Below are 24,033 nucleotides of genomic sequence, written 5' to 3'. Positions count from 1 at the left end.
AAGAGGCCTTAAGAACATTGTTCCTTGACTCTCAGATTTAGCTGGGCATTGGCTATAGCGATAGGCAGTTGGTTAGATAGATGCCTTTGCATCCTTATGATTCTATGTGGGAAGGAAATAAGGAAATTGATCCTAAAAGGAGACATGACAGTTCCTAAGTTACAAAATTTCTCAGTGGTTTCACTAGGAATCCTTCCTGACTCCAGGTATGCAGTCCTCTACACCCACCCACCCCCCCCACAATAAAAAGGCTCCCCTGAATTTCCATTATCAACCAGAATGTCCTGCTCTGGCTAGTATGATCAATGACTCCTTAGCCAACAGAAGCAAGTATCACACAAATCCCTTTACTGTAGTGGAAGTAGTAGCAGCCAGAAGATATCCGAAGTTTACAGTATTAAACATACCTTAAAAAGTCAGGCTTTTCAATACAGACAACCCAGTCTCCCTACCCCCACCCCTCCTTCCCCTTCCCCACTCCCTTTTGCTTTACCATTTTTAAAATTTTTTAATTTTCTTTTTAATTAGAGGATAATTACAATATTTTGATGGTTTCCATCATACATCAACATGAATCAGCCTTAGATATACAGACTTTTAATAGGCAATTTGGAGACTTCCAAATGGAAGTGGTCCACTGGTTTTAAGACTTGGTGCTTCCACTTCAAAGAGGTGCGGTTTCGATCCTTGGTTGGGGAACCAAGATCCTGGATGCCACACGGTGTGGCCAAAAGTCAAAAATAAATAAATAAAACTTAATTTTAAAAAAATAGGCAGTTTGCTGTCAAAGATTCAATTCCACAGAAGGTAATCTGGGCTCATGTTGGAGAAGTAAGCATATACAATCTACTGAAGGAGATGACTGAGCCATCACGCTGTGCCACATACTGACCCCCTACTCCCGCCCATCTGCTCACAGGCTGGCTTTCTGAACCAAACTGCCTTTGGCATGCTTGCACTTTGTGGTTCCTTGTGCCTTGTCTGAGCCAGCCAGGGTCACCAGTGAATGCCACTTAACACTACTATCGCTGGGGCTTCTACCTAGCGTGTTGATCAAGTCCCCAAAGTCAGACAGTCAGTAACTTCTATTGAGCCTCTGCCCTTTGCTGAGTACAGTTCTAGTCGCCTTGAGAGGGAAACAAAAGAAGTAAAAGCCAGGGCCCTTGTCTCGGATGGATTTACAGGCCCATTATCGACTCTCTTGAGATGAGACTTAAGGACACTTAAAAAACAAGATACAAATGGGTATAATAGGGAGGAGAGTGAGCCAAGCAGAGATTCTAAGTTCCTTGAGGGAAGGGCTCTGCCTTTGTGTCTCCCCAGGAAGGGCCTCTCCACTTCCTCATTAACCTTTTATTTGGAGCAATTAAATAGACCTCAAGGCTGATCAGCCTCCACTTTCTCTCTGGTCTCAGGGTCAATGATCAAGTTAATAACACTGGGGACTTCATTGACTTCAGATGGGGGTATTTCAATATCTTGGTGAAGTGGCTGAATAGGCCTTTGGTGTCTTGTATATCCATGTGGATCTTGGCATTCCATCGAGGAGAGGAATGATAAAGCTTTCCCCTGGAGTATCTTCCCCTACTGGCTCCTGCTTTATAATAATAATAGCAGCTGCTAATTATTGAATACCTACCCTATCCCACTTTACATACGATATTTCATTTAATACAATAGAAAGGATTATTAAGTTTAATGAAAGCAGTACTATCAGTATTTCACTTGTTCAGAAATATTAATCTGCAAAAATAAGAAAGCCTGGGTCCAACCTGGAGTTCTTATGCAGAGCAGTGAAAAATAAATCTGAAGAGGACACAGGAAAAAAAACAAACCACAGGAATAAAACATGCTGAGTATACAGATAAGATTCTCCTATAAAATAAGTCATCCCAGCCACATTTCCCTGTAGCAAAGTGCTGGTTAAAACTCTAGGCAGTGGTACATTTATTAAAGTAATATTTAGATCAATAGAAATTGACATAGATCTTTCATGTTGTTTTGAAATGGATTTTTAAAAAATCGATATGGCGCACTGATGTAAAAACTGAAGGGAACTAATACTTGTCATCTGTATATTATGTTCAAGATACTTTCAAGCTTCACGACCTTTCTTTGAGGAATGCCTCATTTTTATTCCCATTTTTCAGATGAGGAAACTGAAGCCCAAAAGATTAAATATCTTTCCTGAGATCATGTATGAACAAAATGGCAGAGCAAGGATTCAAACACAAGTTTACCTAATTCCAAAAATATCAATAGGATTCTTACCTCTACATCATGTTGCTTCCTAGCAATGAATGAGTTAACCCAGATAATGAGACAACAGAGGAAAAAACTCAGTTGCATGCATCCAGCCCCAGGCTAAGTGCTAAGTGGCTCTCTGCCTCCCTTCGGTCCAAGAAGTGCCCCTAGCCCTGAACTGCAGCCAGAGGGATGGCCCATCTCTGAGTCTCACCCCACTGAAAGGCTAGTGATTGAATGTCCAGGCTTCGGTTGGGGCTGAAAAGGAAGCCAGGAAAGCCACCAGGCTCCCTGTGGCCTCTGTGTGGGCCAGGCCTGCCCTTCCTCCAGGCCTCTGCCCCCTGCAGCCCCTGCCACTAGCCACAGACCAGGGCACGGGGACGCCCTCCTCCCTGTTGGGTCTGGGAAGCACTTCCTTCCTGTCAGGCCAGTTCACCTCTGTGCCAGGTGCCCAGCTGTGCTGGTGGCCTCTCTTTGGACACCTGTCGTCACCTGTCAGGGTGGTCCGGTCCCAGACAGCAGGCCTGGCAGCAGGCCCTGGTGGACAGGCAGCCTTCCTGGGATGGAATAGATGGATACGAGCCCAGGAGGCGGTGCTGGAGGATTGGTGCAGCCAGAACAGAGGGGCACCGTCTATACTGCATCTCTTTATGCCTAATGGATCATAATTATAATACTTGGAATGTATGTGGGGCCTGCTTTCCAGAAGCGCAAAGCCCAGTAGAGTACTTTCGTTTCCCAGTCAGTCTCTCACACACAGAGGCAGGCATGCAAGCACACTTTAAAGAGCAGGCCAAAAAGTGTTATAAATAAAATTCTAGAACATGAGTGGGAGGAATAAACAGGAAAATTTCACTGTAAGAGATGAGAACGCACCAACTACTTGTAGGATGGCTTTGCTCCAACAGCCCACAATTGTGCTGTTAACCAGAAAGCGGGAGAGATCTCTCTCATTGCTTTGCTCAGGTTTTTTCTCCTTCTCCTTGTCAATACACATTAGAGATGGTGTAAATATCGTTGTTTTTCAGGGTTAAGCTAACAGTAAGAAAAAGAAGGCAGTCTTCATTGGTGCAGTGACAGAACAGAACCTGATGGGTCACACTGACATTACAGAGCATCCTTCCCACCCAGCCAGTCTGGACTCCTGGCTGCCAACCCCATGGGCTCAGCTCCCTTGCTCCTCTCCACCTGTATCCACTCTTCCCGCAAGCTGAAATGTCCCTCACAGCCCTCCCTCTGCTCATTCCCAAAGCCTCCACATCCTCTAGCCCTTTGTTCAAGATATTCTGATGATGTGACAAGCCTTCCGCCATCTTTCCATCCCTTTAGGGGTCTTGCTGGTGTGGATAACTAAATCCAGCCCCGGAAGGCCCAGCCACCTGACCCCTCCTCCGACCATGAGGACCACAGGCTATCTGGATCTAATACATGGCCTGTTTTGTGAGTTAATAGCTCAGTCCTCACCAAAAGTGGATGCTCCCAGAGGCCAGGCCAGGGCTGTGGCTTATTCCCTCTTCATAATATATGCTTGACTTTTTTCAAAACTTGAAAAACAGAGAAGTTTTCCAGGGCATGGTCCCTATTTTGATCTCTTTCATCAAAGCATAACTAACTAAATGGCTGAATATATGATTCATAACTCTCCTGACAATTCCTCTATCAGTTCATTCTTCTCTTACTCACAAAACCCCTCCTCTGCCCCAACCCTGGCCTTTGGCTCAGTGGTTGTGATGGGCCAGTAGTTCATATTTTTCAGGCCAGGATAGTATTTTCAAAATAACACAAGAGCCAGCTCCATAGCACTAGAACTTCTTTCAATTCTTATATTGTACAAGCCCAGGAAATACACATATGGAGGTTGCTAGGAAGTAAGAGAGATTTTTTTTTTCCTTTGGGCCTCCATGAATTAGAAATAAAAGAGCCCATGGGGAAAGACGGGTCTGGAAGGCTCAGAAGAACTTTTAGAAAATCTGCTAAATAATATTTCTGTCTGCTGTTTGTAGACGTGACTCGCTTTGAAACCATCTGTCATGCAGTCCTTTGGAGAGAGCTGAGAAGTATTTAAATCTGTGAAAATGAGTATATTTTGGTGTATACCAAAGCAGTGTTTTAATGGGTCCCTGCTGCACATTGTCCAGTGCATTCTTTCAAATGTGATTTTTATCCAATTGTCAAGTAACATTTAGAAGAGAGTTGAAAGAAGGGAGAGGGCAAGGAACGGCCAGGTTGCGGGGCAGTCTATAGCTGTGCTTCTTTGCGGAATGGGCGGAGAGGCTGCCATGCAGGTGGGAGAGCCATATTCCTCAGGGGTCTGGGGTGGAGCTAGAGTGTTCACTGCTTTTCCTTCTGCTTAGTGAAGGGGGAGGGCTGTGGCCAGCTGCTCCTCTTTCCTAGTAAAGGGTTAGCTTTGTGCAGCCAGAATGGGGCATGCTGACAGCCCAGCACTTCAACCTTTGTAACATTTCTGTTTTCACTGTTGCCCTTGGTCCCTCTGGGTAATATCCCAACTTAGAAGTGCCCAAGATGTCTAAATTTCTGGCAGCAGCAGCAGCAGCTGCTGTTGCAATTAAAAAAATATTAATAATTGAAAATCATCAAAAAGGGCTTCTTCATGTTGAGTGGAGAAGGTAGATGGAAATAAAACTCCTTTCTCCCAACACCAGGAAGACTAATTCTTAGTGTTTCACATATGCTGTGGCCTTGTTTGCCCAGTTAAATTGTAAATTTCTTGGGGGCTAGAATCTTGTTTAGAGCAAAAATCAAGCACCAGAACCAGAAGGAACTCCAGAGCTCACATATCAGAGATGAGAAAATTGAAGTTAAAAAAGTGGGCAGTGGATTTCCCTGGCGGTCCAGTGGCTAAGACTCTGCATTCCCAATGCAGGGGCACAGGTGTGATCCCTGATCAGGGAGCTAGACCCCACATGCCACAACTAAAGATCCTACATGCCACAGTGAAGACCAAAGAGCCCATGTGCCACAACTAAGACCCTGAACAGCCAAATAAATGAGTAAATTCTTTTTTAAAAACGTGGCAAAACTGACATAAAAAAAGAAAGTGGGAAGTAGCAAGTTAGGACTTATCAGAGATGTCCAGATTCATGGTCCAATGGCTTCTTACTGTGGCATTCTCCAAAATCTGCCAAATACAGACTCCTCAACTGCTGTGCCACAGAGGGCAGCAGGCTAGAAACTTCTCTTATAATAGCTGGATACAATCCATGATAAAGAAAGTATGTCAATACCCCAAAGAATTGGAAATTGGTATTCAAATACATGTGTGTGCATGTTCATAGCAAAGGATGAATGGATTAACAAATTGCAGTATATATACACAATGGTGCTGCTAAGTCGCTTCAGTCGTGTCTGACTCTATGCGACCCCATAGACGGCAGCCCACCAGGCTCCGCCGTCCCTGGGATTCTCCAGGCAAAAAGACTGGAGTGGGTTGCCATTTCCTTCCCCAATGCATGAAAGTGAAAAGTGAAAGTGAAGTCGCTCAGTTGTGTCCGACTCTAGCGACCCCATGGACTGCAGCCTACCAGGCTCCTCTGTCCATGGGATTTTCTAGGCAAAAGTACTGGAGTGGGGTGCCATTGCCTTCTCTGATATACACAATAAATACCCTTATAAAAATCTCTTTATGCATCTCCCTGCTTATTTATTTAGAATAAATACCTGGGCATGAAAAAATAAATAAAATGTGCATATTCATACGATGGAATATTATTCAGCCATAAAAAAGGAATGAAGTACTGACACATGCTACAGTATGCATAAACCTCAAAAAAATTATGCTAAATTAAATGAGCCAGATAAAAGAACCAATATTGTATGGTCCCACTTATATGAACCATGGGGGTCACAAAGAGTTGGACATGACTTAGGGACTGAACAACAGCTTATATGAAATGTCCAGAATAGGAAAATTAATAGAGGGAATAGATGAGAGGTTATTAGGGCCTAGCAGGAGGGAGAGATGAGGAGTTATTACTTAATGGGTAAAGAGTTTCTTTGTTGGGTGATGAAAAGGACTGGACCTAATTAGAGGTGGTCCTTGTACAACATTGTGAATGCACCATGTCACTCAGCTCTTCACTTTAAAATGGTTAATTTGGGGTCCCCTGGTGGTCCAGTGGTTAAGAATCTGCCTTGCAATCAAGGTCCACTGATTTGATCCCTGGTCTGGGAAGATCCCATAGGCAATTAAGCTCATGTGCTACAACTTCTGAGCCCGAGCTCTAAAGACTGCAAGCCTCAACTACTGACCCACTCACTGCAGCTACTGAAGCCCACGTGCCTAGAGCCTGTGCTCTGCAGTAAGAGAAAGCACCACAATGAGAAGTCCATGCACCACAACGAAGAGTAGCCCCCACTTGCCGCAACTAGAAAAAGTCCACACACAGCAACAAAGACCCACCACAGTCAAAAAATAATCATAAAATAATAATAAATGGATAATTTTATGTTACGTGAATTCCAAGTCAGTTGAAACAAAAAAGGAGGGGGAAAAAAAGCATGTCAGCATCTTAGCTCATAAGTCTGGGCCATATCTGACTGCTGGCTGCCCCCAGCACTGCACATGGTCTCACTGCTATGTAAATAGTGTTGTAAGGATAGCCTGGCAGTCAAGGGCAGGGCTTTACTGTCAGAATCAGGCATAGTTCTCAGCTCTGCCACAGGCCATCTGGGTGCCCTCGGGCAAGTGATTTAATCTCCCTGAGCCTTAGTTTACTTATATGTAAAATGAAGATTCAGAACCTACCTCATGGAGTTGCCACAAAGTCTAAATAACACAGAGCAGGTGCTCAAAAGGTGGTAAATTATATTTTTACGGAGGCTGTAGAGATGAGAAGAATTCAATAGAGTAGCTGTTAGCTAGGGTAGGACAGTAACCTCTTCCACCAGCCTGAAAGAAACAACCAAGGAGCCAAATGAGTATTGGATCTTAAAAGTGCAACATCTAACAGTATTCAGCTCAGAGGATGTGACCATCCTAATATACGTTTAATATTTTTGAGACTGTAAAAGTCACACATATTTACTGTAAAATATGGAGAAGTTTCCAAATTTTATGTATACACACACACACACCTCAACCCATCCACTGAAAAAAATTATAGTTGTGGCTTGTATTCCCCTCTTGCGTAACATACATCTGCAATGTATATATAGCCTGATGAATTTTTACATGTGTATACACTCATGTAATCAGCACATGGATCAAGATATAGAACATTCTGGCACTCCCAGGTTTTCTTGAAACCCTTTTTTCATAAATATTGCCTGTGATGCCTGCTCAGTTGCTTCAGTTGTGTCTGACTCTTTGGGACCATATGGACTGCAGTCCACCAGGCTCCTGTGGCATGAGATTCTCCAGCCAAGAATTCTCTTGCAGTGGGTTGGCATACTCTCCTCCAGGGGATCTTCCTGACCCAGGGATCGAACCCATGTTTCCTGCATCTCCTGTGTTGCAGGTGGATCCTTTACTACTGAGCCACTGGGGCGGGGAAGTCCCAAATATTGGCTAACACCAGCAAATTTTAAAAACCATATCATTTGCATATATGTATTAAAAGTAAAAACATGTACAAATCCATCTCCTTGTGAATCATATGTCATGTTTACTTGGACCTGAGGGGAGAAAAATCCATTAAATGTATTCTTGTATACATTAAAATATAAAAACATGCTCGACCATAAATACACACATATAGTATAGACAGAGGTCTATGTATTTTAAAAGCATGTACTGTCCTTCATCTCATTTCTGTTTTATAATAAAGAAACTTTTAAAATATAAAAAAAAATAAAAGTAGACAATGAATCTGTACTTCAAAGGAAGTAAAGTTAGGAGTCAGAGACATGAGAGCATTTATTTGTAAGTAAATTATTTATTTATTTACTTATCTTTGGCTGTGCTGAGTTTTCATTACTGCATGTGGGCTTTTCTCTAGTTGAGGCAAGCCGGGGCTACTCTCTAGTTGCGGTGCTCAGGCTTCTCATTATGGTGGCTTCTCTTATTGCGGAGCAACGGCTCTGGACACATGGGCTTCAACAGTTGCAGCTCCCGGGCTATAGAGCACAGGCTCAATAGTTGTGGTGCACGGGCTTAGTTGGTCCACGGCATGTGAGATCTTCTAGGACCAGGGATTGAACCCATGTCCCCTGCACTGGCAGGCAGATTCTTAACCACTGGATCACCAGGGAAGTCCCACGTGAGTGCATTTAAATTGGAGATTTGACATGAAAATAAATTTCTCTTGATACATTGTGTAGCTGCCTCCTTACCTTGACCCTGAAGAGTCAAGGGCAGAAAGGACAGGTTCTCTTGGAGGCAGTGAAAGTGGAAGAGCAGGCAAGGGCCTCTTTATCATTTCTACCAGTTCCTGTGCGTCCTCCCCCGACCCCCACCCACCAAGCTGCATGCATGCTGTGTACTCGGAGAATTAAGAAAACAGCCTGGCCGTCTGAATTCTGGAAAGTCAGTCTGGGTGAGGGAAGATGTCAGCAGAGAGGGACATGGGAAAGGCCAACCCCCTGCGCTGCCTGTGCAGCCTGGATTCAGCGAGGGGCTCGGAATGTCTGTCCAGGTTTAATGGTTTCCTTGCTCATTTGAATGCGTTATTGTTAGAGCAGCAGCAACAGCAGCCGTTCTGTAGACTTTACCCATCACTGGTTAGAAAATGACAAATGTCAAACTATGTCTGACCCTGACTCTCTTCAGCTCTTTTTATCTGTGGTATCTCTTTGGAATAAAAATGCCTGCTCCCTGCTGGGTCTTCTTAAAAATGCACATTGTCTCTTCACATAAAAGCAGGGATGATGGTGCTAGGGAAAAAGAAGAAGAGGAGGAGACAAAAAAAAAGAAAGAAAGAAAAGAAAAGGCATTCATTCAGACTTCTCAGGTTTGAAGTGCAAGTCCAAAAACCTGTTGGGCTAAACTGACACTTCATTAAGAATTTCCTTCTGTCCCTTTAAAACATTCTGCAGCTTTCTAATGGGGCCTTGGTTTTGTGGCTCAGTGTCCTGATCCTCACAGAGAAGGAACTGGTTTTAGAATGTTCAGGGCCAGCGTTGGGGAGAGTGCCCTTCAGCACCAGATGCTTTCTCTGTTTTTCCAAGCAAGGTGGAGAATTAATATAAAATGCACTAGGCAGGGTCACATGTCCCTGGGTGTCCTTCTCGCCACGTTGAGCCACAGTGTTCCTTATACCTAGGAGCCTGTGTTCTCAGGTGAATCCTGAGTAGAAGCAGGCAGCTTGGACAAACATCATTACTATGACCACTGTTCTAGTCAGAACCTATGTTTTTGCCTCTGACAGTCTTTTGCTGGCTTGAAACTTCAAACCCAAAAGGAAAGGTCAAGTTTGAGGTGGATTGACTAAACAAATGCCAAGGTCCCTTCCAGATCTCACAGTCTAGAAGCCTCTGCTCAGCCGAGAAGCCTCTGCTGGTTTCCTGCCTCCACTCTACCTTTTTTCTGTGCAATTTTCTCATCAGCTAGGCGAGATGTGGAAGTTATAGAAACAATTTTGAAAAACAAATGCTCCAGAATGCTTTCACAATCTAAGTACCAAACACCGAGTTATTAGTATTTTTATTTAATCAAAGCGATATGAAGAAATAATTTTCTTTCCATGTATGAATCATTTATGTCCAGTGAGTAAATTAGAGACAGAACTCTCCCAATTATATTGAAATACACATTTTATATCTAAAGCTGTAGGTTAACTCATGGTCAACAAGCTAGAGTAATGATTATCTATGGCAACAATTTTGCCATCACATGGAAATGTACCCACTGAAAAATGTACCCACATTTCCCCCAGTAATTAGAAATCCCCTTTATAAATTACACTATAAACAAGAGCTTAGGTGTACAGGACACCAATACCAGAGACCAAAGATCTCTTTCCCATACAACCCCTGGTTTTTGTTCTTCTACAAGCATGAGACATTAGTTGGAATTTATACAGAAGCTACAGACTTTATGAAACTTTTGCCCCAGTAATAAAGTATGAGAAAATATCAATACCAGTGAATATGTGACTATTGCCTAAAAATGTCCATGTTACTCTCTGGGCCTCAGTTGTTTCATCAGGAAAATGGGGATAATAAGAAACATCTTCCCTATAGTGAAAGGGTACTGTATGAAAGTAACTCAGATCCCTCTCTGCTCTACAACTTGTATAATTTATAATTCAATGCTAATTATGGACCAGTACAGTGGTAATTCATGTATCGCAATACAAAATTATTAGACCAATTTATTGCCATGCTAAACAACATTCAATGCTGATAGGGCTGGATCAGAGCAAACTGTGAAGCAGATGGAATTTATAATAACCATTGGGCTTCCCAGGTGACTCAGTGGTAAAGAATCCACCTGCCAATGCAGAAGACACAGGTTCGAAGCCTGGGTCAGGAAGATCCCTTGGAGAAGGAAATGGCAACCCACTCCAATATTTTTGCCTGGGAAATCCCATGGACAGAGGAGCCTATTGGGCAGTAGTCCATAGGGTCGCAAAGAGTCAGACATGAGTGACTGAGCAAACACATAATAACCATAATAACAACAATATTAGCTCATGTTGATTGAGCCCCAACTTTTAGGCTCCATGAGAGAAGAGATGCTGTTTTATTCAAAAAAATATTCCCCAAGACTTAGTGTTGATCTTCTAAAAACAGGTTGAATGAAGGAATGAGTGAATGGACAAATAAACAAATGCTTTATACCAGTCTATGCTAAGTGCTTTCTGATTACTTCAACATATTTGTATTTTATCCTCCATGCCTGGAGCTGAGGGCACTAAAAGGAATCCGACATGCTCCAGGCCAAGAGGAATGCTTTTCATATGTTTTGGTGTGTTTTTTTTTTTTTTCTTTTGTACTCATATGTTTTACTGGCTTTATTCATAATCACCAAAACCTGGAAACAATCTAAATGTCAACTAGGGAATAGGTTAACAAACTGCGGTACATCTACACAAAGGAAGAGTACTCAGCTCTACAAAGGAACACATGATGGTTATGGGAAACCGCATGGAGGCATCCCAAATGCAGTTTCCCGCTGTAATCTTCACAGAGTAGGCGTGACACATGAGAAAAGGGAACCCTGAAGAGGGTAAGTTACTTATCTAGGGACACACAAACAGGCGATAGCAGAGCCAGGATTTAGCTCTCGGGCTGCCTGAACCTTTAGCCTCACCTTCTTCACTGGGCAACACTCTTTCTTCTGTCTTATATTTCTTTTCTGCCCTTCATATAGAATACCCAGATGAGAATTGTTGGGACTTCATCACTTGGTTGAAAAGACTGCCAGGGCCTAACCTGCCTTTTTTCAGTCCATTCTATGCCTCCTCACTTCCTCATTTCAGTCTTTTGAATGCACTACTTGAACCTTTTGACTCAACTTACATTATCTTTTCCCAGGGTATTGTGGCGCCATTATCTGGCACTGTATTTCCTGACAGTCATCCAGATGAGCCTGTACTTGGTCAAAATGTTGTCATCACTGGCCTCAAAATTCCCACTCCTGGGTTTCCCTGGTGGTCCAGTGGTTAAGAGTCCGCCTTGCAATGCAGGGGACACAGGTTTGATCCTTGGTTCAGGAAGATCCCACATGCCACCGGGCAACTAAGCACTGCAACGAAGACCCAACAGAGCCCCCAAAATAAAAATAAATAAATCTTAAAAAAAAAATTCCCACTCCTCTCTGCCTAGTGATTCTTCCCCATCCTTCATGGTCCAAAGGGAGACCTACCTTCTCTACTCATTTGCACATCAGCCTTGCACTGTCTTGGAAGTTTTCCTGGGCATATTTTGGGCTTGGGGCATAGTGAGAAGTGACTGTGTCACTGAACATGGACTCAGAGGGCCTTGATTTAATACTCAGAACCAGTTTCCTCACCCATAAATTATGGAAAATAATGCAGGCTTCACAATAGAGTTCAATATCTGAACTCTGCTGCACTAAACAAATGTGTTATTAGCATGAGATTGCCTTCCCATGGAATTCTTTTTTCACCAAAGAGTGTGACACTTGGAAATCATGCTATAGGAAGGTTAATTTTGTGATAGTCCCTGGATGGATGGAGGGAGGGAGAGGTTGGAGATCTCTTAGGCATTGGCTCTACAGTCCAGACAAGACGTAATGGAACTTGGACAAGAGTTGATGGAGCCTGACTGGAAAGGAAGACTCAGTTTGGGTTTTTAATGAAGAGAGAAGAAGTGTGGCAACTATGGCCCTGGGATAACAGTAGGCAGCACTGGCACAAACAGGGAAGTATGGAGAGGTTCCTGGAGCTGGTGATTCAATCTGTAAACACAAATGAGCTCTCAGAGAGAAGAGAAACTAAGGCGAACTTCAGAGAAGGCAATGGTACCTCACTCCAGTACTCTTGCCTGGAAAATCCCATGGACGGAGGGGCCTGGTGGGCTGCAGTCCATGGGGTCGCTAAGAGTCGGACACGACTGAGCAACTTCACTTTCACTTTTCACTTTCATGCATTGGAGAAGGAAATGGCAACCCACTCCAGTGTTCTTGCCTGGAGAATCCCAGGGACGGCGGAGCCTGGTGGGCTGCCGTCTGTGGGGTCGCACAGAGTCGGACACGACTGAAGTGACTTAGCAGCAGCAGCAGCAAGGCGAACTTCAGACACTAGAGAAAGAATACCGAAGGGAGATAAGGAATAAGGAGACAGGAACAGAGCACATCCATCAGCTTCTTCAAAGGCACTGATCCTTCTATTGCTGGCACTTCTGTAAATTTGCAGAGGGACAAAGAGGAAGAGTGGCATCCATGGAACAAACAGCAAATTGGGATGAGTGTCCTAAGGGCTGTGCATTGTCTTGTGTTTTTTTGCTAGTGTCTTTCTCTACATGGATATGGATCCTACCTCCCCAAGCAGGGTGCCAGCTTCACAAAAGTCTCTGGTCTTTGGAGTTTCTAGGGCCTTTGCAGAACCAACTTTTGCACACAGGAAGTAGTCAGAATACAGCACTTGGTTGGTTGCTTTCTTTTTTTCTTCAAGTTTTCATTCTTTTTAAAAAATTAATTTATTTATGACTGTGCTGGGTCTCTGCTGCTGAAGGGGCTCTTCTCTAGTTGCAGCACATGGACTCAGCTGCTCCACGGCACGTGGGGTCTTCTCAGATCAGGGATTGAACCTGTGTCTCCTGCATTGCAGGCAGATTCTTTACCACTGAGCCACCCAGGAAGTCCACTTGGTTGCTTGAAAAGGGGCAGGGGAGGAAAGTTTCCTGGTGAGATCTAGGCTGAGGACAGGCTTAATTTGTCCAGTAAACTTTTAAGAGTTCTGAAGTAATCATTAACATTTAAGCAACAGGAGATTTCTGGAAATTCCCTCGTGGGAATCCCTAGTGGTCCAGTGGTTAGGATCTGACACTTTCACTGCCGTGGCCCAGGTTCAATCCCTGGTCAGGGAACTGAGATACTGCAAGCTGCACTGTGTGCCCAAAAACAAAAAATAAGATTTCAGATACAATTCTAGGTCTCTTTTCCCCCTGGAAAACTGCCCATCGGGCAAGAGGCATTCAAATGAAAAGCCTAAAGACCTTTTGGAGGCTGCTGGGGGTGGGGTCAAAGAATCCTGAGAGAAATCAGGACCTCTACTAAGGAGCAAGTGTGGTAGTCATTTTGTATAGACAGGGCTCTGGAAGCCTAGAAGCAGGAGCCATCAGCTCTTTTGTGTGGGGGGATGCAGATCCATGAAGGTTTTCCAAGAAGCGGTGCTATCTCAGCTGAGTTCTGTTTTTATTTTTTAATATTTATTTGGTTGCACCTGGTCTTAGTTGCTGCATGCAGGATCTTTAGTTGTGGCATGTGAGCTCTTAAGTTTTGGCATGTGGGATCTAGATCCCTGACCAGGAATTGAACCTGGACTCCCTGCATTGGGAGTGAGGAGTCTTAGCCACTGGACCATCAGGTAAGTCTCCTCAGCTGAATTTTTTTTCTTAGCTGAATTTTGATGGAAAAGTATGAACGACTTTCCAAGGAATGGAGGGGAATGAAAAGTATTCCCAGCAGGGGCAGGGTGAGGATGCAGGCATGATGGAGAATGGTGATGCATTCTTGTGGGGCCAAGCACTAGATACAGGGTAGGGAAGGGCCAGTGAGAAAGCTGGTAATGGAGACTCTGGCCCAACAGCAAAAATCCAGAGCTGTCGAGTGACTTGGCAATTGATCTGGAAAGCAATACGGTACGATGGGGGGAGAGGTGCAAGGTTAAGCAGGGGACGGACATTGTTCAAGTGATGTGAAAGGCTCACTGTGATGGCTGTGGGATGGCTGGGTATGGTAGGGGAGAGACTGGAGGGCTGCAAGACAATCAAGTATTAAGGAAGGAAGCCACATCCTACTCCTCATCCACATATTTGGCAACCAAAGCAGCTCCTCAGCGGGCCATCTCTTGGCCATCTCGTCCCAAAGCTGAGAGAGTGAACGGGGTTTGAGTAGTTTCTGGCTTGGAAGTCAGCAGCAGTGAGTATATACTTTGTTCTCTCTGCCTGCCAGCGAGCGACCACAGTGCCACCTCAGGAGAAATACCTCACCTGGAAAAACCAGCTCTACCGAATACAAGCCAAATACATTTTGGCTTGTATATCTCTCCTCCCTCTCAGGCTGGGTAGCATCTGGCATGCAGTAGATGCTCAATGAGCATTTATTAATCTGAAATAGGGACATTCATATGGGATTCGGGCTTCCCAGGTGGCGCTAGTGGGAAAAAACCCATCTGCCAACACAGGAGACATAAGAGATAAGGATTCAATCCCTGGGTCAAGAAGATCCCCTGGGGTAGGGAATGGCAACCCACTCCAGTACTCTTGCCTGGAGAATCCCAAGGACAGAGGAGCCTGGTGGGCTACTGTCCATAGGGTTGCAAAGAGTCAGACATGACTGAAGCGACTTAGCATGCAGGCACGCATATGACTATAAAAGCTGGCTTAAAACTCAACATTAAAAAAAACTAAGATCATGGCATCCAGTCCTATCACTTCATGGCAAATAGATGGGGAAACAGTGGAAACAGTGGCAAACTTTATTTTTGGGGCTCCAAAATCACTGCAGATGGTGACTGCAGCCATGAAATTAAAAGATGCTTGCTTCTTGGAAGAAAAGCTATGAACAACCTGGAGAGCATGTTAAAAAGCAAAGACATTACTTTGCCGACAAAGGTCCGTCTAGTCAAAGCTATGGTTTTTCCAGTAGTCACGTATGGATGTGAGAGTTGGAGTATAAAGAAAACTGAGCACTGAAGAATTGATGTTTTTGAACTGTGGTGTTGGAGAAGACTCCTGAGTCCCTTGGACAGCGAGGAGATCAAACCAGTCAATCCCAAAGAAAATCAGTCCTGAATATTCATTGGAAGGACTGATGCTGAAGCTCCAATACTTGTGGCTACCTGATGCAAAGAACTGACTCATTGGAAAAGATCCTGATGCTGGGAAAGATTGAAGGCAGGAGAAGGGGACGACAGAGGATGAGATGGTTGGATGGCTCAAACATGAGTTTGAGCCAGGAGTTGATGATGATCCAGGAGTTGATGATGGACAGGGAAGCCTGCCATGTTCATGGGGTCACAAAGAGTCAGACACGACTGAGCAACTGAACTGAACACATATGGGATTCAGCCAAAGGCCTTACATTTTTTTCAGTCTTGGTTCAGCTACTTAAGAGCTCTGTGGCTGTGGATAAGCCACATAACTTCAGTGAGACTCAGTTTGCTGATCTATTTTCAAAATCACTAAAATTTTCTATGAGAGTGTGCCTAGAAGCACTTTGTAAACTCGGAAGTACTCTATGACCCAAAGTTGGAGAAGGCAATGGCAATCCACTCCAGTACTCTTGCCTGGAAAATCCCATGGACTGAGGAGTCTGGTAGGCTGCAGTCCATGGGGTCACTAGGAATCGAACACAACTGAGTGACTTCACTTTCACTTTTCACTTTTATGCATTGGAGAAGGAAATGGCAACCCACTCCAGTGTTCTTGCCTGGAGAATCCCAGGGACGGCGGAGCCTGGTGGGCTGCCATCTATGGAGTCGCACAGAGTTGGACACGACTGAAGCGAAAGTGGTGTATCCATAAAATGGGATACTATCCATCCACAAAAAGGAAATGCTGACACATGCCACTACATGGGTGGATCTTAAAAGAAAAAAAAAAAAACATGATGCTAGACACAAAAGGCCACATATGACATGATTCCTTTTATGCAAAATGTCCAGAATTGGCAAATCTATAGAGACAGAAAAAAGATGAGTGGTTGCTAGGGGTTAGGGGGGGGAGAAGGGAATGTACTTTAATTGCTTAATGTGTTTTCTTTTGAGATGCTGAAAATATTCTGGAACTAGTTAGTGGTAATGGCTGCACACCATGGTGAATGAATTAAATGCCACCAAATTGTACACCTTTTTTTTTGGCCACACTAGGTGACTTGCAGGATCATATCTGCCTGACCTGGGATGGAACCCAGCCCCATGAGTAAAAGCAAAGTCCTAATCACTGAACCACCAGGCAATTCCTGGTTAGTGTATTTTATCTCAATTTAAAAACCAAACCCAAAAGGCAATATGAAAGTTGATCATCCTGAGAAGTTGTTGATTCCTGCACTCTACCCGCAGCCCCCAGTCCATTTTTTGGCATTCAGAGAACTTAGAGAGTAGGTGCATCTCCACTAAGGAGTGCAGAAAAACTGGAATGGGAGTGAGGGGGATGGGGAGGAGGAGAGCTACAGGCCATCAGAAAAGGGAAGCTAGATGGTATTTGTTTCGCAGATTGCCAGTTGTTCACCCTGTTTGTATTTAAATGAAAGGAGGCTTTGAAGTGGGAGCTGCCTCTGAGCAGGGTTTGGGGTTCCTGCCTTGTGTGGTAAAGTTCAGACTTGTCCAGATTCGTTTCTAGCCAGAGGTTACTGTTTCTGGTGGAAAAGGCTCAGGTTTTGGTTAATAATATATGAACAGGAAGAGCTGGAGTAAAATGGGGGACAAGGAATGAGTTCACCCTGTGCTTGATGTGAAAGGAAGTTTTCTCTGATTTGGGCTGCATAGTTTGGGAGTATCTTTTTCTCATTTTAAGGAGGTTGGGTTTCATTTTATTATTAACGTTGGTCCCATCTCAGATCGTATTCTCTTTGGGAAAGAACATCTTTAAGCAAATGCATCAGTGAATGAAAGTTAAAATTGCTGGGCTAAGTTCTAGCAATGCCTTGAGGACCTGATGATTATCAGTTTAAGGAAAACCTGGACCATTTGCAAGTCCCTCGAAAATGGCAGGAAATTCATTTGTACTGGAGTTTGCATGTTTAGAAAGAGTCCTCTCACAGTTGCAGAGTAAACCATTCTGCCAACCCACAGAAACTGAAGTCCCACTTACAGATGGGTCACAATCCGTCTGTTTATGCTGATGATCTCTAAGAGTTAATAAAATGTAGAAGAGTCTATAGTGAGCTTTCAAAACAACAGCTAGCTACTTTCTACAGCTTCTCACAGCCAACCACATCAACCAGGTTTACGAACAACAGTGTGTGTGTGTGTGTGGGGGGAGTCTCAACAAACCCTATGAGGGTGATAATTGTAATGATGGTTCCTATCTTCACCCTATGTAATTTTATGGGAATTGAGAGTCTAGCCAAATAATAAGTTCCAGCCCCTTTTATCTGCCCAGTTCCCAGCACACTCCCGAGGTGTCTGAGGCACTTCTCACCCTAACCTCTTACAGCAGACTGTAACAATAACAAGGGTAATGACAAGTTCCCAATCTGCACAGTTCCCTTCATTAAGGAGCCCTGGGAGCTTCAAAAACATTCATTAATGGAATCTGACGAAGCTTAGAAGGTGGGAAGACTCACCCATTTCCAGTTTTCAGGTGGCTACGTGGAGACGGGGTCCTAGAGAGGTCTGGGTTTCTGTCAAGAGGCTTAGGGGGTCCTTGGCTACCTTTATTCCATGTGACCTGGGAGTTATCTCTGGATCTGGGGGCACCCCCCAGCTGCATGCCAAGTGACTTTCCTTCTCTGGGCCTCAGTTTCCCTTTGTGCAGAAGGAGATTTGGGGCCAGAAAGTTAGTTTGGGCCAGAAGATTTCCAAGGTCAACCCTGAATCTGCCAGCGCGCCGCCCCCCCCCCCCTGCCCCGCTCACGCGGCAGTTGGGGGTGGGGGTGGGGGTCCAGAACCTCCCGGTTTAGGGTTTGATTAGACTTGTAGCAGAACCAGCTTGGGGGTGTGGGGGTGTGGGTGGGCTGAGAATGCCTGCCAGGTTTCCAAACAGGTGAGCACCGTTTGATGGAAAGCAAGTCTGAGGAGGCCAGGTGAGGCTCTAGGGCCAGCTCGTAGTCACAAGTCCCTAGGCTGCCTGCAGCAAACAATGAGATTAATGCCAGCGTTTTCCATTCCCAGCCCAGGAGCTGGGCGGTGAGGAGCGTCCTCCTGGCTGCGGGGCGCAGCGGCAGGGGTGGGGTGGGGGGGATGGATTGCGGGGGTAGGTATCGAGACCAGAGGGCTCGGTCCGGCTTTGGCCCGCGGGCAGCGGGTCAGGGGGCGACGCGCAGAAGGCCTAGGACTCGGACGTGGGTTTCAAGTCCCAGCCTCCCGGCCCGGTCCCCAGGGACTTGGGCCTTTCAACCCGGAGAAGTTAGCCGGTCCTCTCCGGGTGGGGGGCGGCGGGCAAGCTCCCCGCCTCCCGGGAGGAGGGGAGGAGGGAGGAGTCCTGCGGGGCGTGTCGCGCGAGGGAGCGCCGCGCACCCGGTGCGGCCCCCTAGGAAGTGGATTTGGTTGCTCCGGATCCAACCCCGCTTCCAGGTTTTCTCCCGTCCCGGCCCTGCGTGCTCCCGCCCGTCTCCGGCACTCCCCCCCACCCACCCCGCCGCCCGCCCCCTCCCCCTGAGTACCGCCCGCTGGGCCAAGTTTGTCGAGCGTCGCCGCGCACGCCGGCCAGTCAATCAGCGGTAAAGCTGAAGAGGGCACAGACGCGCGGCCGAGGGCAGAGCGAGCCGAGCCGAGTCGAGCCAGCGGAGCGGACCAGCGCCGGGCAGCCCGAGCCGCGCGCCGCGAGCGCCCGCCGCCGCCCACGCCCTCCTCGGCCCCCGCGGCGCCTGCCACCTTCCCCTCCTTCCCCGCGCCCCTGTCCCGCTGCCGACCGGCTCGCCCGGGTCGCTGCCCCCGTGGAGCCCGGAGGTCACCGGCCCGCGCCTCCGCTCCCTCTGGGCCGCGCAGCGCCTCCACGCATTCCTCCTCCTCCTGCTCCCCGGGCCGGGCGCCTGGCACCGGGGACCGTTGCCTGACGCGCGAGGCCCAGCTCCACTTTTCGCCCCGCGTCTCCTCCTCCTGTTCTCCTTCTCCAACTCCTCCAACTCCCTCGCTCTCTGGCTCCGCTCTCGAGCCCCTGTCTCCGAGCCCGCCCGCCCGCCACTTTCCGTCCGGTCCCAAAGGTGGGAGCGCGTCCGCCCCGGCCCGCACCATGGCACGGTTCGGCTTGCCCGCGCTGTTCTGCACCCTGGCCGCGCTCAGCGCCGCACTGCTGGCTGCCGAGCCCAAGTCGAAAAGTTGCTCGGAAGTGCGACGTCTCTACGTGTCCAAAGGATTCGACAAGAACGATGCCCCCATGCACGAGATCAACGGTAGGTGGGAGCCCCCGGGAGGCGAGCTCCGAGACGGGCACCCCGGAGAAGGGGCCGCGGCAGCCCCCTTCCCCGCCGGTCTCCGCGCCGCCGGACGCAGGTAGCCGAGACGGAGAAATGGACGGGCGCGCTGGAGCGAGCCCCGGCGCAGAGCGTGCCCCGCGGCGCGGCGGCCCCCGGTGCGCCGCGGGCGGAGGGGCATCCTGGAGTTGCCCGGTGTCACTTTCGCGCTCTGCTTTCATCCCCCAACCCCCTCCCACGGTCTCCCGGGTCCCAGGAAGCCCCAGAGGACTCTGGCCCGCAAAGTGCGTGTCACCGGCTCCCTCGCCTTTTCCGGGTTGAACTCCTTACTGGGCTCCCCGCTTTGTTGTCGGGGTGACTAGAGGTCGGGTGGGGGTGGGGGCCGCCAGTGAGGGGGTTTCTAGAACTTGCCAGATTCCCGGGGGCGCGAAACGTGGAATTTGAGTTGATGTTTCATTGATTTTCTTTAAAATCTCCCCGCCTCTCTCCACTCCCCGCCTCTCCCACCCCTGACATGGATTAGGACTTTTAGTAGCTCCAGCGGCTTTATAAGTGGCCTTTAAAAAGAAAAACGACTCTCCAGCCCTCCAAACCCTGACTTTTGGGAACTCTCCTGCTTTCCGGAAGGTGTTGGACGAGAAGGGTATCCCCCCCCTTTCTTTTTTTCTCACCTCATTTTAAGGGTTAATTGCACTTTCAATTACAAACCTTTGAAAGGACTGATTACAGGAAACCTGAATCTCAGTTTGGATACGGTTATGCAAATAGAGACGGTTTAGCCAGTGAAAAAGTTACCCGGATTTCGGCGCTGGGGATGCGTGGGGTGTTTATGAAAGCCCTTCTCCGAGCGCCGGGGAGGCAGCTTTGCGTCGGGTGCCCTTCGGCCCTCCTCGCCAGGCGAGCGGCGGTGGCCGGGCCGGTCCCCTCTGGGTGGCACTCAAGCATTCGCAGAGAGGCCAACTGTTCCGCGCAGCCCCGCGGGCCGCGCCGGGGCAGGTAGCCTGTTCGCCCTGAGGGTTCAGAAAGAATCACGAATCTAGCTGGCCGATGGCCAGCTTAACCTAACGGAGAAGTGAGCGATTCGAGCCCCGGGGGCCAAGCTCCATTCCGAACCTTTCATGGAAGTGAGCAGAGCGCGCCTTTGCCTCGCGGTGTTGGTCACACGGGTGGGGCGTGCAGGGGGGCGGCAGCCCCAGAGGAAATACTGTAATTTCAACCAGGCGCTTCCAAAGGCTTAGGAAGACTCGGGGGTCATTTTTTGGAAAGGGCTATTAATACCCTTGGAGATTAAGTGCAGTCATCAATTACACATAAATTACAAAGGTAATTGAGGGAAGTTGCTGGACACTTTTTAAGAGTGTGACCGGCATCTATCTAGAAATAGAACCCAAGAAATCGGTGGAGCAGCCTAGGAGCCCACGGCACCTGGGCAGTTATCAAGTAACTAGCACATTACTGATTAGAGACTGTTTGCCCTTGAGCTGCTTGTCTTTTGGGGAGGTCAAGTCGGTCTTCTCAGCGGCACGAGTTTATTGGCTGGAGTGTCCTAAAAAAGCCCTCTTTCTTTCCCCTCTCCCTTCCGCCCCTCCTGAAAAAGTAAAGTTAAGCCAGCAGCCACTGAAGCTGGGAGGCTGCACAGGTCAGACCTAGGGTCTTTGTGCCCTGCACGGTTTGGGCCCCGGGGCCCAGCGGAGATGATTGGCGTGAAGGTTACAGTTGTCATTCCCACGTTTTGAAGGGATAGATGCAGCGATGCACTTAATGGGAATGTGACAAGTTTTCATCTTCTGCCCATGCAAAACAGTATGTGCCTTTGAGGTGCCCTGGAGGCGTTGGGGGAGTGGGTGCTGAAATTGCCCTCCCCACCTTCTCCAGCTTTGCTCTGTGCAGCCTTGCCAGGGAGGGACATCTTTCCCAGCCAGCATCTCAGGAAAAAGGAAGTTTTCAGAGTGCTCAAGGACAGTGCTAGGTGTTCCCTTCAATTGTCATGGTCCCCAGAAAACACCTGAGGAATATTTTTTTGCATAAGTGTTCCTCTGGACATATCCCCCCTAAAGATAGGAGCGTTATTAGTGACCAGCAGCAGGAAATGGAAGCTAATGTGCTCACACCCAAAACATTTTATTCTTTTTGTCTTGTCCTTCATCTCCCTCCCAGGGCTGCTGCTTTTATTTCCCCTTTTGAATGACCTACTGGACTGCATTCTCCCGAGGAACAAAGGAAGTGCCTTTTTAGTTGGAATCCTTGGAAGACCACCAAGGACTTTAGCTCATGCAGTGCAATTTCGCACCACTTTCAACAATAACAAAAATGCATGACTGAATGGCTCAAAAATGTGGAGTGTTAGAGGCATTCATTTGAGTCTAGGACACTGTCACAACACAGACAGACCCAAGTAAATACCTTTAGATGGTCAGTATAGAAACAGGGGTAATCTTTACTATCACCCTGGCCTCTCCAGATGCCTACATTGTCCTTGTCTCCCCTATGCTCCACTCAGATAATTTTGGTCATTTGGGAGAGCATAGTCAATGGGGTGGTTTGAACGAATTAATTGCCAGGCACTTTCCTTGGTTGAGGCGGGAGGTGTGTGTATTTTCTTAAGTGCAAAAAGTCCGCGATTGTTTTCCAGGCAAAGGGTCACGGTGTCTGAGTGCCTAGCCCCAGGCTTAGCCCAAGTTGAAGGTTTGATTCCCAGCGGCCTTGCACTTGCCTTCTAGAGGTTTGAACAGGCTTTGAGACTACTCCACGTTCTTAAGGACTCTCAGTCTTTTAAGATCATAATTAAGATAATTTGATGTGCTCTCAAGGGTGTCAGGGAATACATCAGGCTGACAGGGCCTCCAACCTAGGTCTTTCTTGCACTGCCTATCCACTTGACCCCTGTACTTACCAAATAATGGGCAGCTCAGATGCCATGATCAAAAGGCATCTTTAACACAAAATATAGATTTTTATTCAGCTTTCAATGGGCATACCTTCTGGAACACGTCGTATGTGCAGTTTTCCTGGAGGCACTCAGCATCGTGGAGGCAACAAAGAGGACAGGAGGGCTCTGCCACTAGGACCTTCCCAGGTAATAGGGAGATAAGCTGTGTATACACATGATGGGAATACAACATGGTGTGTGATAAGTACCATATGAGTGGTGCAGGTGAGGAGAAAGGAGGGCCTGGGGAGTTCAGGGGAGAAGGGATTTGGGACTAGGGTATTAACTCACTAATGGTAGTTCAGTAGTTAAAGAAAATAATATTTATGGTGAAAAATTGTAAAATCTTAGCATTCTCATTGTGCCTCCCTCCAGAAGGACAGGATAAAGGACATGCAACAGTTGGCATTTTATTACTCATCTAATCTTTGCTTCAAATTATCTTGAGGAGTGAGCCAGTTTGGTTAGAAACCTTAAGCTTGCCAAGGCGAGATCGAAGGCTACCAAGGAGAACTTGGCATCATAGTTGTGATTTGGGAGTTTGTTTTCCCGTTCCCATTTACGTTTATGACCAGTGGACCTGTGAGTGTGCTTGCATGCTCATGTGTGTATCTCCAAGGGAATCGCATAAGCTATGCTAGGATTATGTGGGAGAATGTGTGTGGGAGAAGTAGGAATACTTTCTGCTATTGCATTGATTATTACATGTAAGACACACAGCATGTCTTCAAGGTTGTATTCCCTCTTACATACTTTAACTCTGTAGATTAGATTTTGCTGAGAACTTGTGATTTTTCTCACCTGTCAGTATAGAAATTGTCCCAAGTTTCCTGGACATGCTCAGAGAAGAATTTAGGAAAAGTTCTAGCTTACGCAGCCCAGTCTCTAGTTAGAACATACAAATATAAAATGTTTGATTCAGCATAATTACTATTTTCCTTTTTGATTTGACTCACATTGGGTTGCATGCAATTTCAGGATTAGCTGGAGACTAGACTGAGGAATGAAAAAGGAAGTTTTCTTTTGTTGTCTCAACAAGGGAAACAGCATCAGTGTTCATCTAAGTCAGTTGGCTCCTGAATAACATCATCTGTTTTAGCACTGAATTGGTTGGCAGTATATGTTTTCCAAAAATGCATTTTGGTCGCGGTGAAAAGATGGGTGGCTATTAAGTGCTTTCTCTGGGCCTGGTCCTAAA

General features: G+C 46.8%; 1 protein-coding gene and 1 long non-coding RNA gene across 3 annotated transcripts in view; one reads left to right on the top strand and one right to left on the bottom strand.

Annotated features, from left to right (window-relative positions):
- The window catches only part of LOC129638447 (uncharacterized), a 37,472-nt gene extending 30,448 nt beyond the window's left edge, over positions 1 to 7,024 (bottom strand). For both annotated transcript variants that reach the window (XR_008707806.1, XR_008707822.1), the window contains exon 1: positions 7,010 to 7,024. This is a non-coding gene — a long non-coding RNA (uncharacterized LOC129638447). The remainder of the gene's footprint in view (positions 1 to 7,009) is intronic.
- Positions 7,025 to 19,239: 12,215 nt separating this feature from the next.
- Positions 19,240 to 24,033, top strand: part of GPC4 (glypican 4) — a 107,314-nt gene continuing 102,520 nt past the window's right edge. Inside the window, exon 1 of the mRNA XM_055565670.1 lies at positions 19,240 to 19,885. Coding sequence (XP_055421645.1) covers positions 19,726 to 19,885 — 160 coding nt within the window. The 5' untranslated portion in view covers positions 19,240 to 19,725. The remainder of the gene's footprint in view (positions 19,886 to 24,033) is intronic.

Source organism: Bubalus kerabau, chromosome X, assembly GCF_029407905.1.
Source record: "Bubalus kerabau isolate K-KA32 ecotype Philippines breed swamp buffalo chromosome X, PCC_UOA_SB_1v2, whole genome shotgun sequence".
NCBI classification, from domain to species: Eukaryota; Metazoa; Chordata; class Mammalia; order Artiodactyla; family Bovidae; genus Bubalus; species Bubalus kerabau.
The sequence above is the reverse complement of the archived record's forward strand: the minus strand, read 5'-3'. Positions and strand labels throughout refer to the sequence as shown.